Source organism: Chlamydotis macqueenii, chromosome 18 (assembly GCF_036417535.1).
Source record: "Chlamydotis macqueenii isolate bChlMac1 chromosome 18, bChlMac1.mat, whole genome shotgun sequence".
NCBI lineage: Eukaryota > Metazoa > Chordata > Aves > Otidiformes > Otididae > Chlamydotis > Chlamydotis macqueenii.
In genome coordinates, this window is record NC_141573.1 from 4,537,147 (window position 1) to 4,553,216 (window position 16,070).

The 16,070-nt window shown below is 36.4% G+C and overlaps 1 protein-coding gene across 1 annotated transcript in view; it reads right to left on the minus strand.

Moving 5' to 3' along the window:
- Positions 1-93: 93 nt before the first annotated feature.
- SUZ12 (SUZ12 polycomb repressive complex 2 subunit) overlaps positions 94-16,070 on the minus strand; it is a 30,553-nt gene continuing 14,576 nt past the window's right edge. Inside the window, exons 6-16 of the mRNA XM_086762088.1 lie at positions 15,605-15,690; positions 13,953-14,184; positions 13,103-13,205; positions 10,616-10,721; positions 8,779-8,956; positions 5,330-5,421; positions 4,729-4,872; positions 3,931-4,088; positions 3,260-3,458; positions 2,647-2,726; positions 94-2,311 (exon numbers count right to left, since the gene is read on the minus strand). Coding sequence (XP_086618214.1) covers positions 1,966-2,311; positions 2,647-2,726; positions 3,260-3,458; positions 3,931-4,088; positions 4,729-4,872; positions 5,330-5,421; positions 8,779-8,956; positions 10,616-10,721; positions 13,103-13,205; positions 13,953-14,184; positions 15,605-15,690 — 1,724 coding nt within the window. The 3' untranslated portion in view covers positions 94-1,965. The remainder of the gene's footprint in view (positions 2,312-2,646; positions 2,727-3,259; positions 3,459-3,930; positions 4,089-4,728; positions 4,873-5,329; positions 5,422-8,778; positions 8,957-10,615; positions 10,722-13,102; positions 13,206-13,952; positions 14,185-15,604; positions 15,691-16,070) is intronic.

A 16,070-nucleotide genomic window follows, 5' to 3' on the forward strand; every position in this document is an offset into this window, starting at 1 on the left:
CATTCAAATTCTTTTTAACCAGCTTACAGGATACCTCCAAAATCTATCCAAGGTACACATAGAAAAGGCATCTTTATAAATAGAAAACAAAGGGATTTTTTCAGCTTTTATTATAAATTGACATGACATACAAAGTTTACTGGACAGAAGTAATTTCATTACTATTTTTGGGGGGATCACCAACTTTTTGTGCAAACAATGCTAGCCTTCTTTTAAGCATTAAGAGCATAACTGCTTAAGAAATGACATAAGCAATAATTCTAGAACTACTTCTCCCCTAAAATAATCTATTTTTTTACATATGTGCACAGCTTTAGCAAATTAAAGCCAGAGAGAAATGCTTGATGTACTATCCAGAGGCGTAATTAGAGTTTGCTAAAACTCAGAGAGCTGGCAAATTCAAGAAGTTTGTAACGAAAGCTGCAGTTTCCCTCTTTCCTATTTTGTACACAAAATCAGTGACTAAGAACTTAATACTGGATGACAAATCACATCCACACCATTAGTTAAATAGTCTCACAGTTAAACACATCTTAAGGACCATCAAAATCAGTATTTACATTTTATAAATTTCTGAAGACACCATTAGAAAGCTTATATGCCCCTTAAACAAACAGGGAACTGCATCTCATGGTGATGGAATGAAATAAAAAATTAAAAATACCTGTATTTACAGCAGCATTGTTCCTTTATAAATAAAGAATATGAAAAATGCAATATTTTAAGGATAATAAAAAATTGAGGTGATGTCACTCAACCACAGTGCTTGCTGGAATAAACCCTTCGGTGCTGATACTGTACCAGTAGTGAAACCACTTTCCATTGGAAAAAATCTGTAAACGTATGCATAAAATGTGTTAACAGCAGTGCAAAACTGCTCAAATATAGTTTAGTCAGCATCTTAGTATCTGTATTGAATACAATACATCACAGAATACTTGCATAAGAAGTGCAACACATTTTCTGGTCCAATTTTACAGTGCATTTTTCCCTCAAGAGTGGCATCTCGAAAGCCAAAGCTAAACCTATGGCCTGGACTTGCAGTCTGTACTCAGGCAGAACAGCAGGCATGAACTTCCAGGGAAGTTAATCGACGTAATGCCTACAAACTGACTCGACTCTCGGCTTTAGCATGGCACGCTATGACGCAGAACCCCAGTAAAGAGGGTTTACATCAAATAGTCTGTGTAGCTGTGTAAATGTATAATAAAAATAGAAAGGAGCTAATGTTCAAGTTTAAAATGGTACACTGGGTGATCAATACATCAGAATTATCCACGAAAACCGAACTGCTGGTAACCTCAAAAAGCCAAGGTGGTACTTCACTGTGTCTGTAACATGAAAAGCCAAGATCTTTCCAAACAGGCACAAGACAAAGGAAGTGCTAAGTTTGCCAACTTTGATAATTTTAGTGTAAAAAAAATTAATTTGTAATTTACGATCAATTGATAAATGATTTCAAATACAAGGATCAAGGTTAAACTTTAAATAGTGAGACGTTATTTTCACAAAAAGCTAACTGGAGAATTTCTAGATAAGAAAAGCAGAAACTGTATCCCAATCCCCGTTCCCCAATGTTTCACAACTTCATGGTAGGAAAAACAGCCAGATACAGATGCAAAAATCTTAATATAAAAACGGTTTTACATATACTTAAATTATGTAAATTCCATAAAGTTCTTAAGACACTAATTACTAAAATTACAAAAAGATTTTCATATTGCTCTTCATGCTCAAACTCTTAGAATATTGTCATTACATCACCAAACCGATATACATGTAGTACTTGCATAATTAACTGAATAGAAACCCTGTTAAAACAATATCCTTGTTGAAATCATTTATTTCCATCCAGCAGTGCCTGTTTGGAACCTCTGTATTTTTGTGTGTAATTCTTTATAGAGCTCATGCACCCTAGAATGTCACTTCAGCGCTTGTCCGTTTAATGGCAACTGACTTCTGACTTCAGAGCTTTTGTTTCTTGCTCTGTTTTGTGACACCTGAGATGCTATCCATTTCTGAAATTCTCTCTCTCGTATTATTTTCACTATATCCATTCGTTGTCCCACTTTGTTCCTCAGAAGATTCCTCATCCACTGGGGCAGCCGATTCTCCTTTCTCCAACTTCTGCTGCATCTCTCGGAGCCTAGCAACAGCTTTGTCTATGGACATTATGCTGATGAGGTTAAAGTCATGCATGCTGACCAGATGTAGCATAAAGTTTCGACACAAGTTCTTCTTAATTATTTTTTGTCCATAGTTTTCAACAAACAGCATACAGGCATGATTCATTTGATTGTCAGCAATAAACCTGTCAAATTAGAAAGCCATCACTCATTATGCAAGCAGAACATTTTCAAAACCAAAAATATACCCCACAACGTGGTTTATCAATGGAACTGCACAAACCATCTATCGCAGTCTCAACATCTGCAATGGTTTTTCTTTTCAAAGCTGTAGGGCTACTAGGCACAGTGATAGTTTTTAAAAACATACAATCAAAAGCTTCTTACCAAATTATCCTTTAAGGATCCTTTCCTAAACAACTGAGCTAACTGAATTTTAAGTGCTCAGTGAATTCCAATGCAAAATGGTTAACAAAATCAATACCATATTTGTATAAAAATTAAATTTATAGTAACATACCCGTGCTTCATAACATGAAGATTCCATAATTTCATCACTTCTTTCTCTCCTTCGTTAACATCAGAAAATTCTTCAATTTGCTGGTGAGATAAAGGATTGGGAGAAAGGACAGGAGAAGAAACAAACACACACATCAGAACTGCGTATCTGCTGCCAAGTAGTGAAAGTACATCTAGAATTCAACTTATGCCACCTATACATCACAGAAATAACTACTGCTGAAAATTCAGGCTTTTCAGTCAAAAGTGTCAGAAATAAGTCATATTAAGCAGAGCCCTGTGACGATAAATTGCTTCCATATTATATACACACACCACTGTGTACTCCTGCAATACCAGCATCTCTCCGAAGGAGAAATCCAGCCACAAACAATGAAAACTTGTTCAAACATACGTGTACTGAGCTAGCTTTGCAACTGAAGACATACCTGAAAACACAAACTTTGATTCATTTCTGTCATTAGTAGCTCAGCATCACAATTTTTTTTTACTTAATCTTAAACGAAAGGCATAATTTCTATAATATATGCCTTGCTTATTCCCTTCAACAACTGCAGACCATCTTTTAAAAACCACAATCCATTAAAATAATTTTGTGTAAATGGAATAATTACAGTAATGGTTTTCTCCCGCAGCCATTCAGGGTCCTTTTCATCCTCACTGTCTACTTCCATTTCTTGCGGACGGAGAGGTAAACACGTGTCACTGTGGAAATAGAGCCGATTGTGCCCGCTGCTGTATGTTCGCTGCTGTTCTACTTCTCCATCTTCAGATTCAAGAAATTCTGACATACTGGCTTTCGTACGCTTTGGCCTAGCAGAAAGCACAAAAAAGTTACTGCTTTCAATCATCATATCAAACACGCAAATACTAAGAACTGTAATTGATTAATATAAATTAATCTTTTAAGCTCTAGCTTGCAAAAATGGGGGGGGGGGGGAATAAACAAACAGAAGTGGAATAAATCCCATTAAAAAGCCAACAGCCCACTCCAACCCACACTCCACCTTTTGGGGAAGAAAAGTTTAGGATAAAGGCAGTTTTAAGAAGTTACATCATTATGAGTAGACACTTCAACTGAATAGATGTAGAAAAGTCACAGGTGAAGTTATCATCCTTCAGTAACATTTTATTTAGTAACAAACTGCTGTACTTTAATGATTTCATGATAGTGAAATTTAATGTGTTTATGTGCAAGTTTATTTACAACTTCCTAAGTTGCACAAATCCAGTGGATGCGCTATGTTACACAAACCCAGCCAGACCTTGTTTTCCATCTCCCTACCTGCAAACAAGTATGTGTGTGATAGGAGTTCTTTTGACCGGTCCATTGCGACTGAAGGCAAATCCAGGCTGACGATGGATGTCCTGGGGATTTCCTGCATAGGAGCCATCGTAACACTCGTTGATAGAGACGTCTATCCTAGCACCTTTTGGATGATACTGAAACAGATAATTGCAAGTGTATTTAGCAAGCAGGAACAACAATACATCAGAGTTTTAAACAAGTAACCTTTTAAATTCTGAATACCTGAAATATCACCCTATCAATAACCTGACGCATTCTAGTTTCCTTTTGCAACACCCAAATAATTTTTTCAGCCTCTAGAAATCAGTTACACTAAAGCTTCCTTGCACCATTTTACTGTTTTATATAAATCCACTCAGAACAGAACTACCTATAAAAATCAAAGAAAATAATAGCAAAAGACTGCTAACAAGCACCCTAGAATTAGAACATTTCTACATTTCCTAAAGCTTCAAGAAACTTCCAATCAAATGTCATTACATTGCTTTCTGTATCACATAAAAATGTGATTAATGCAAAAGCAGAATCCATCCTCCAGTGATCAGCATTATTTGAGATATATGTATTTTCTAAAAAATAAATAAATCAAGTCCACCAACTCTTCTTTTCCCCACGTAACACACAAAGCTTCACAGAGCATTCAGAAGAAGCTGCATTTAACCTGTAGATACAGCCCTACAACTTCACAGGCTAGCAGCAGAATCACTACGCACGTGGTATCTGTGACAAACTGTACAGTGTTTCATAGCGCTAAACTACAAAAAGATTACTTACAACATAATTAAAGATAAATCTGCTGTGGCAAAGCTTAAGATGTTTGAGTAAACTATACAGTTTCCGACAGTTCAGCGTGCACCACGGGCAATGCAAGTCATCTCGGGCCTCGGTCTGCTGTCTCGTGTTGTTGTTATAAAGGAACTGAGGCAAACAAAGCAACAGGCAGTATGAGCACCAAACGCATTTCTTTCATTCACCTCCCAACCCCCAAAACCAAAGTCAGAAATCACTTCAGGAAACCTCCACAGAAATAGTTAAGTTCCTGGGAACACTACATCACAGCTCAGCGTACTGAAACACTGGTATTTCAACATTTTTTTCCCCACAGGGAGACCACCTGTCCCCCTCCAGATGTCTAACAAGAGATGTCCTTTGTATTTTGGAGCACCAGACACGCCCCCAGGAAGACTGGTTTTCCAAAATACTTCCTGTAAGAAGAAATATGTTGAACGGCTCTTAAGACGTGAATCTGAGACCCCTTAAGGCACTTACTAAAAAGGCAAACGGAAATTTCCACCCAACTCAGAAGAGAAGTGAACATTTTAATTCCATGCAATGTTTACATATTTTTTCCCCCTCCAATGCTTATTTTCAATACCTGGTAAAATATTCGCAACTTTTGTCGAGGTTCATTTAAAATATCTCTCTCTTTTCTTGTTTGAAGGTCTGTCGGCAAGGATTCTTTCACAGCTGAAAAAAACCCACATATAGACATACTTTTTTTAGTGAAGAGGGAAAAAAAAAATACATTCTTTCTTATCCAAGTGGGAAAGTTCTAAGAAGGGCACACTGGTGCTGAAGGAAATGGGCTACTCTAGCGTACTACTTTGATATAAGTAGCTCAGAGCAGCAACGAGGAAGTCTCGATGCTCAGACTCCTTCACAGATCTTGCAGGCAAACTCACCACTTTAAAACACCAGATTTCTCTCCAGTTTTGGAGAACCCTTCAGAGAACTTAAAAACGGTCAGGTAAAAAGCAACATTTTTCTTACTGCATTTAAACAAACAGAGAATTCTTTAGGTATAGCTAAAAGCAGGCGTGGGTGGGAAACAAAAAAGAAACACTGCTTACAGATGGCTGCACTGCAAATACATTGCCTAAATTCAATTTCAGAAGTTTCCTGAATCACACAACAGACAAAACAGTATGAAACGCAAGTAACACAAAGTATTTAACTGAAACTTTAACTCTTATCCCTCAAACACCTGCTGTTTGTCTGTAATGGCACTGATCAGTTACCTCCGAGCCTCTTCCAAACACTCTGATCTCAGTAAGATTATTTGATTCTACACAATTAACAGGAAACTTCACATACCTAAGCAGGTTTATAAATCTATCCTCAGGAGAAACCAAATAACAACACCCACTTGCTTCTGAATTGTGAAAACTATGGCAAAACAAGTCTCAGCTCTACGGACATTATGAGATATTTTAGAAGATGTACTTGTTTCATATTCAGTATTTTGAAAAACAAGGGAAATTTCACCCTGTTTCTATATGAAAGGGAGAGGAGGCCTGACAGTTCAGCCTGCACTACACCAGAGAAATTAGAATTCCATGGCTCAGTTAGTTCGAGCACTTTGTAATTACAGCAAAGCTTAAGCCGCTGCATTTAGAAAGTCTTTGATGTCTTTATTCCACTGGTCTGCCTTGGGAAACACAGCAAAGTAAAATGACAACACCAAATTCATGTGCCCTTGGTAAAGATGCACTGGATCTTTTTCTTTTACTATCAGAACCTCTAACTGATGGATGCTTCCTGCTGTTTTCACTCTCCTCCTTTCTTGCTATTCAGAGACTGAGAACAGCACAACTGCCCTAAGTACCCTGCACTGCTGCACACTGCACTGCAATATCTTCCTTGCACTAAGAGCCTGCTGTACTATTTTGGAAGGTAACTTGCTGTAACTTTACCAGCCTACCAGAATCCTTAGCTGCTTTGATGCAAGAAAAAAATGAGTTCCATCAGTACATTAGCAATGTGGCCTCGCCACTTCCCCACTGTCCCTCTATTGTGTAGTAAACTAGTACACACCTTCCAGAGTCAGTCAACATACTGTCATTTCTTTTGCAAGTCTGAGCATAAAATCAGCCTAACAAATTACAATACAGGTCTCCATGAAACTCTAAAATACAAAGAGCCCTGGTATGAGGAAGTAAAAAGCAAGCAGAACAACTTTTAGAGTGAAAGTTCAAATACTTCCCTGCTTCTGTTGCTTCTCTTCTATTGGAAATTATTTCATGTTTGTGTGCATTAAGTGTCAGTCATTCATGCCAGTTTAAGAAACCTAACTGTCTGTAATCCTTAGCTCAGGTAAAATATTCAATTCAGAAGACAGGAATCAGTCTTATTTAAGTATTCTTGTACTCTTTCCGAAAACAAAGATTTCTGTAGGTTGGCTGAGGATGTTAGGGATCATTCTACAAAGTGGCTTCTGCACAGGCAGGGGTGAAATTCTTCTTGCTCTAACCTGTGTATTACTACACACTACAGCTCTAAAAGCAGTGAAAAGAATTGCCACTCTTAGAAAGTCTCACCAGAGCTGAGCTGTCATTGACCCATTGAGTTTCGCAACATACACTACAACACAACTGCATAAAAAGCACATTTGGAAATGCAGTATTTTTTTCCATGATAATCATTCCCTTGCTATCACTGCTCCAGGCGGAAATACAATTTTGCACAAATTCTCCGATGCACTACCACAGGTGAACACCTGAAACTCCAAGCAAGGTAACACTTCACAAACAGTGCCTGGCTACATACCCCAGAGAGTAAGCCTGGAGACAGAGCCACTGCTCTCTAGAGAATTACTTCTATAACAGGGACCTTGAAGTTTCCTTAATCACACAGTCCCAAACTAGTTACAAGCTTGGAAATACTGATCACACTGAAGCGAACTGGCTGCCAGTTGAGAGTCTATGTATGTTCATTGGTGTTTAAACAACAACAGGAGCAGCCTGTTGTCTTCTGTACAATTCAAGTTTTCCAGCTGTCCCTGGGCCTTACCTGCCAACACAATACTCCAAGCTAAAGTTACAAACAACTGTGAGCAAGACTAAAGAAAGATGGGACCTAGACCAGCCCCCACCGCCACTCAGGAATCAAAGGGGAGTTCCAGATTAAATGTGACCCTGAAACAGAAAGCTTATTAAAAAAAAAAAAAAAAAAAAAAAAAAAAAAGACATGACAGTCGAAGGTGCCTTTTCCACCTAGTGGCAAAATGCATCTCAGTAGTAAGTTTTTTGAGCTAAGCTCTGGACAGCAAGGAAGAAACATATTAACAAAATTGCAATTAAGCAAGTGAACTAAATTAATAACAAATCTGTATTTAAAAATAGGAAAATTAGGAAGTTTGACAACATGTAAACTCTTCTGGAGAGAATGTACAGGAATAACTTGCAGAAGGAAACCAGATCAGTTGCATTTCAGATCACTGAAAAAAATCCGAACTTAAAAAGCATTTAGTTTTAAACTACACTGCTCTAAACATTAATTAACAACTAGGGAGAAACTAGTTCAATAATACATACAGATTAATTTATATATAACATACAGACTTACCTCACATTATACTAATAGCTTGCAGACTTGCTAAGTTTCTCTCTTACGTACACAGAACTATTTTCAGGTAGAACTGTAAGCCTGCATTCTATCTAGACAACCTCAGACTGCCCAAAATGAATAAAAGCAGGAAAAAACCTTTAGCCCCAAACAGAAATGTTTGTTAACTTGTGTGAATATGCAGAAAATGCAGCTAAATAACAAGTGCTTCCCCCTGATTTTTTTTTCACATCAGGATTTACAGACACTGTATATAATCACTTCAATACTGTCATGATTTCAAAGGCCCCACTATTTTTGGCTTTTAAAAACTTATCTTAAAAAAAACCGTACACAATATGGGATACAACAAAGCCCACTCATTTTTGCTTTTTCATCTTTAAGATTACCTGAAGCAGCTGTACCAGTGAATAAGAAACCCTGAAACACGAAAGTGCTAAGCAGATGATTATTCAACAGCAAAAATCAAAGTTTGCTTACCTATAGTCTGAGTAGGTTTAACAGAACTGGGCTTGTTTTCTTGAGGGAGGCTTTCAGAATTGCGTGTTGCAAGAGGCTTAGCTATAGGAGCTGTAGACTTATCGTTTGTGTCTCCTGTCCAACGAAGAGTAAACTGAAGTGTAGGTCCCTGAGAAAATGTTTCAAACGGAGGCAATCTCTGTGGGAGGAATCAAAAAATAAAACAGAATTAGTGTCTTCCCACATACAGAAACAATCACAAGAAAATATTTACAAAATGGGGACAGATGTAATTTTTCAATCACCTGAAGTCCTTGTATTTTCAACATGAGCAAACATATTTAGATATTAAAAAACAGCTGAAAGATGACTATGCAGTTTCTTGCACATTACTGAGCAATCAGTTCACACACATACTGTGGTACACATATTGATCTTTGTGAAACACTAAACAGTAAACAGCATGGGCCCTAACTAGAAAGAAAACAGCACGTACCTGCTAGCCTGCTGCCAGCGCACTTCTCTTTCTGCTCACAGCTACTCCTAATTCTGCAGCCCAGTACGGTACATTAATACACAAGGCTTTAAAGACCACACCACTGTCTGCCATAGAAATGCTACTGTAATATTCTCCTGTGGATATGTTCTTACACTCCACTCCCTTATCAAGTTAATAGTAATAAAGAAATAGAAGAGATCCGAGTCAAGTCCAAACTCCTATGATCAAGTATTATACCCTAAATTTATCAATGAGACTATAGAATTCCATCTTAAAAGCTCTTTATTACAGTCAAGTCTCATTAGTTTACAGAAATGTTATTGCAAAAACATAAAACCAATTACAACGTGCATATCGGATCTGGGTGATAAACACATCGGCCATGACTGTTTTCTCCTCTCTTTGGGGTAGCTCCTCCAGCATGAAAATTCTACCCCCTCTCACATTCTCCCAACAACAGAAGGCAACCATATCCCTGTCCCAGTTTAACAAACTTACAGCAATTTACATATAACTTTTTAAGCACATTTATATGTGGAGGATCTCCTTCTATGATCTTCCTAAAAGCTGTTTCTAGCTTTTTCAATTTTAATTTCTTGAACAGTTTAACCGAACCAGAAGCAATAGTCCAGGTAAAGGCTGAAGAGGATAATAGAACTTATAACTATTTTTACTATATAATTTGGACAATCTCTGCTTTTTTCACATTTACATAATCATGTTGATAAACCACTACTTTGCAACCACCTAGAATTTTTATATTCTTCTCAGCCACTTACAACTGATACTCTTGCAGGACACAGGAGCATGCAACTATGTAAGTGCATACAATCACCTGCATTCACTGGATCACCGAGCATTGATTCACCTCGGTCAACAATGTCTCTTTGCACAACACTTTCTCTCTACTCTCTTCCTTTCATCAATGAATTTCATTAGCATTCTCTTAAGGTCTGCGTGTAAGATCACACCTATGAATCCTCTGGGTTCCTCTTTCTTACTCCAAAATCTGCTTTTGCAGTTTATTCCTTTTTATTGGTCCAACCTGAATTTATTACAAACATTTAATTTGCCTGATTTTATAAGACAGAAATTCAGAAGTCATTGAAAGAGACAGCTGCCATACCTACAGTAGTTAACATCTGCTTGTACTAATCATCTAGTGTAGCCAAAGCTTTCCCAAACCAAGAGCTAAATTAAAACTTATGTCCATATATCCCGAAAGAGACGTACTATTTCCTGTTCAATTTAATCCATTTTCAGAGGAACAGCCATTGGCTGCACTTCAAACTGTGTTCCAGCATAATCCAAACCATTTTAAATGAAGACAGGTCTTTCAGCCACTAAAACAATCCATACCTTCCCATCAAGTATTGTTTCCCATGTTGCTCTTTTCTTGCTAATGGGACACTCTTCCATTTCCTGCATGGCCACTTCATATTCCCCATCCAGAAGCTGTAAGCGCCTGTCAGGACAAAGTACGTATTATGAGTAAAGTACCTCATTTTTATGGTTTGCCTATTAAAATGCAGAATATATTACACAGTAACTAAGTTTCCATGAAACTAAAGGTAGATTTTCAGGCAAATTTATTTGGTAACCAAGTGTGAATCTTCAGTAAATACCATCCGTAATGAAAAAGCTGCCTAATGCCAAACATCAACACAAAAGCCTCCATCCAAGTGATTCCAAGAAATGCAAGAAATCTAATGTTAATGCAAAATTCGGATTATGATGGGACTCTTCCTGTGAAGAAACAAAAATCAAACTGAACAACAGCCCCTCCAAATCATCTCTTATTTATTCCTGCTTTATTAATAACTACTCTCTTCTAGCAAACCAATATGACCTCTCATCAGGCCTCCAAAACTAAAGAATCCTCTCTTCGTGTCAGAGCCATGTCAGATACAACCTCAAGAGGACTTCAACATTTACAAAAGAAAAAGCAGTGAATCCAAGGTATAATCTTAGGAAAATGTTTCACGGACATGTGTGTTTTAAAGATATCAACACAAATCAGCAGGTAACACCAATTTACAATGCAAGCTCACTTTCTCAAGATTTTGTATTCTTCCTTTCGAGACAAACAATGGCACTGAATCCTGACAGCAGATCAGAACGCTACAGAAGCGTTATTCAAAATAAGTGAGTTGTTGCCAAGTAGATAAATTCCATGTGAACATACGCAAACTGTTACACAGTTTGAACTTGGGAATTATGTCTTGTGGAAAGGTTTTTTCTGTTTCTAGACCCTTTAGTATTCTCCAGTGAGATATTTTTCTCTTACATGTAAACTGTATTACACCAGAAGTATCCCAGCAGAGTAAAGTTACAAACACAGCAAGCAAGCCGTCAGAGACCTTTTGCTCTATTTCTAGACAGCATCTTCCAAAGCACTAACGCCATCATTTACTCTATTTAGAACAGTTACAGATTCAAAAGGCTGGAAAAACCCCAAACAAAACAACGCCATCTAGGTAGAGGGGATAATGGCCTTAAGACAATACTTTTCCTAGATCTGCATGATAAGTATAATCCTTTTCCAGGCCTGGAGACTGGGCAAAGTAAGTTCTTCTTCAATTTCTCCATCAAACAGAAGATTGTAACTTCATGAGTTAACAGCTCCTATTTTGAGGATGGCTTTCCACAATGTAAAATTTTAAGTAATTTTTTTTTTAAATACCAATTCTTACACATGATTTGGTTCTAGTGCAAATCAGTCTCATTATACAACACCACGGCTGAAAATGTGCTAGCTTATGTTATCATCACTACAAAACCACCTAACGCTTCATACCACGCTTCGCATATTAAAGTTCTCCAGTGCAATACAGAAGAACTAAATATTGTCAAGATTTCTAAGACAACAGAGATTAGAGAAAGACACTTCTTTAAAAAACTCTACTCAAAAACTAAGACTTCTAAAACCGTATTTGAATAAACAACCATTTTGGCAGAATCACTTGGAGCTATGTTTTAAACGGCCTTTTTCTTGAAGCTATATTTACATTTTTGCTAATAAAATAAATTATCTAGATACCTACCTCCACCTGGAATCTACATTTGCCATGGATAGAACTCGTATTTTGGTTGTTGCTAGCATTATCATCTTCCGCAGGACAAACAACTACGATGTCCGCTTACCAGTAAATGGGATGCTACTTATCTTCTGAACCATCTGGATTGCTCTAAACTATAGCTACATGTGAGTTCACCCCCTCCACCTTCTTTAAAATATATTAAGTTGTGTCAAGATAACAAATATTAAAATATTTCATCACACTTGAACTACACAACAGGGTAAGCCTATTAGGATTTTAACTACTTGTTTTATTTCACTGTAGTAATGGAGAACTACTGTCTTCTTTAGGTGCTAGTAGAATAAAATCGGTGACAGCATCAGCAAGAGTCAGGGCATAGAGAAAATTCTGCCACCAAATAGAACGTAAGCAGTAAGCACATTTCAGAGGCTCTTTGGTTGTTTCACTTATTAATTATGCCACCACTGATTTTCAACAGAACCGACATATAATTTCAACATCAAAATAACATCAGTCAAAAAATTTACAGGAACAAACTGATATGAACTTGAGTATTGTCCTGTTGATACATAAAAGGGAATTATTTACAACTGTCACTGAACAGGTCTCAGTATAAAATGTGCATTATGAAACCTGTGATTTTTTTTTTTTTTTTTAAGACAACAAGTCTAAGCTCCTCTTGTAAATATAAAACAAAAAGAAGCCAAAAGGCAGGCAAGACTAAAAATAAAGAACAGATTTAAGTTTAATATTAAACAAATTCCTAACGATTAACTGAAACAATATTTATTTTGGATAATATTACCTGTTTTTATCAAATACAGTCATCTGTGCTACAAATGTCTTTTCCCCATCTTCACGGTTTGAAGAGTTTCTTTTTCTCCTAGCTGGAAGCTCCTCATTGACATCTGTACGTAAGAAATATGATATTCAATTATTACATAAGCACAAATTCAAAACATCAAAACAGCTTCTATGCAATTGTACAATATATTTGTCTGTTGACTATGTCAGAGGTGTCACACAATAGAAAAGGACATGCTATTTAATGAACAGCTCAATGGCAATGGAAGGAGCACTCAGTTTAACAGTAATCATATTTTAGATACGTTCACATAAATTAATAGTTTAGTCACGTAACTCCATCAGCATAAAGAATTTGTGATCTGATCTTCCTCCTCTTGTAGCTACAAAATAGCAAGAAATAAAGTTTTTCATTCTACATGCACTCTCCAAGGCTGTAACATTTGTGATGTAACATTTCATGTCTTGATAAGATTAAGGAAATAGCTTTTAAAAATTTGTTCTTAAAGGTATTTTCTTTATTGGTTAGTCATTTAGTTTTGATGGAAGACTATGATAGCACCTACAGCTGAGTTAGTAGCGACCAGTGTTGCTGGTGTCGCCTCATATCTTCACCATCACACGTTAGTAAAAACTGCTGCTAAATTTACACAAAACCAGAAGCACAGTTTCTAGCTATCAACTGTATTTTGGCTCCATCTTGAAAAAACACTGAAAATAAATGAAGGCCAATTCAGTCACTCATCTGTTACTGGCCCTTCTCAGAGCACAACCTATGCTGCACATCAAGACAACTGTATATGTGCCTACAAGATAAACCTTGTAAAAGCATATTTAAAGATTTAATTTACCAATGTTTTCATTAGTTTCACCATTGATCAGTCCATTAAACTCTCTTCTTCCTGGGCGAGTTACTCTGAATAACAATGAGTAAGACTTCACCATATGGCTGTTGCTTGGTTCAAACTCATTGCTGGAAACTGCAAGTGATGGGAAGTTGCCTGGTTTTATTTGGCTGAGGTCTGGGTTTAAAGGCACCTGCTTTTTACCTGTAGGAACCTGTCTTATCGGACAACTGACATCCTGTAGGAAAACAAGAAAGCTAAGGTTTAGGTTTTTAGAATACAAAGTAAAGATATTAAGTGTTAAAATTTCTACCACTTACGATTTGTACTTGTCCTGCCATCTTTTTGAAAATAAGCCTTGTAATAGATGTAAATTAAAAAATCTGGAATAACAATCCCAGGTTTTAAATGTAAAAACCGGTATCTGAAAATGTAAATAAAACTGGCATTTTATAACCACTTCTGGCAGCAGCCATCTTTCTCTAAGTGATTAAATTAACACTAACATGAGGCATTCAGAAAGATTGTAGAACAGTCATTAATACTAATTTAATTCTGTTTACCTAAAGAAATTAAATGTTTTGGTTATATATGTATTTCAAGGGCTTCCTATCTTCTCCTTCCAATATTACAAAGTGCACTTTGCACTATCTGGGAGAGAAAGAACCACTTACCTAGGATTTATTATATTCAGTATCTCTCAAGTAGATCATTGAACACTGTGTAGTATTGGAAAAACAGGCAAGATGGCCTAAGTATGCAACTTGCAGCAAAACATTTAAAATAACCATCAGCACCTCCTGCTTTTACCTTATTTATCTATACTATTCAGCAAGTAACAACAGTGGCTAGAAGCAATACTAACTCTTAAAAACACGTCAAGGCAGATTAGCATTCTTAGGGAAAATACATAAAGTCCTGACTGCAAATCTTTCCCTTTTTAGTTAAAAATTACAGTGTGCATTACTGAGCCTCCCATATTCCCATTGCTATGAAGATAATTTGCCAACTGGTGGGAAACAAACAGCTAAAACAGCAAGCAAATTCAAAGATGATGAGATGAAAATTGTTTATGATTCATAGTAGCTAAAATCTGCAATAATTGATATGATCAATGTAAAAAACACAGGTACAGAAAAAGCAAGGAAAGAGACAGGACTTAATAGATGATTGGGGAATTCAAAACAATTGCAGCTTGTTCCTTTTTATTTCTAAACTCTAAAAGGTGGAGTCTATTTTATGATTTTGTGACTGCCTGGTTTACTCAAGCCTCTGGACTTCACAACATAATTAATAGTTTAATGATGTGATACAAAATTGACGTAAAAACAGATGGCTGAAATTCACAATGAGTGAATCTGACTTACAAGCAAGCTATACTCAATGAACAAAGGTCATTTTTTTTTTTTTTAACTTCCAGTTATTTGTCACAAAGCAGAGCAAAATCCATATAAATGTATTTGCTTCTGAAGAATCCCTTACTCGGTTAACAGAAAACAACTTGGATAGATTAGTTCTTAAATTTAAAGACTAAATTAATCTCAACAGAAGCATCCTTTCACCATTACCTTGTTTTATGGCAATGTTAAATAGACATTCCAGAATCAGGTAAACATTTTACTTTACTATATATTAATAATTTGTTAAATAATTTTTACCTTTCGTTTCTTGTGGCAAACTTTCACAAGCAGTACTTCCAGGGTTACAGAATTTTGTTCATTCTCTGAGTTTTGTGATGGCTTATCTAAACAGAAATATATTTTAGGTTCTGAAGAAGTAAAGATCTATTCAATGGTGTAAATGCATCTGTAATTACTTTTTACCACATGTACCTTCAGGCACAAAGATCTCTAATTAAATTCTAAATTTCAATTCTCCTCAAACTTACTGCAAATTCCAACCTGAGAACACATCCTACCTAATTATTTTAACGCTAGCAGATTAAAAAACATAGTTGATCTCCAATGTTTAAAAGAGTAAGCTCGCTACCTTTGGCACTGCCAAAATCTTTTTATAGCAGAAAAAAAAGGATATGGGTAAATTTAAGGAAGTCAGAAGACACTAATTACAGATTAGTCAAATTATTTCCCATAATTTTTTCTTTACAGCTTGCAAACCCAGAAT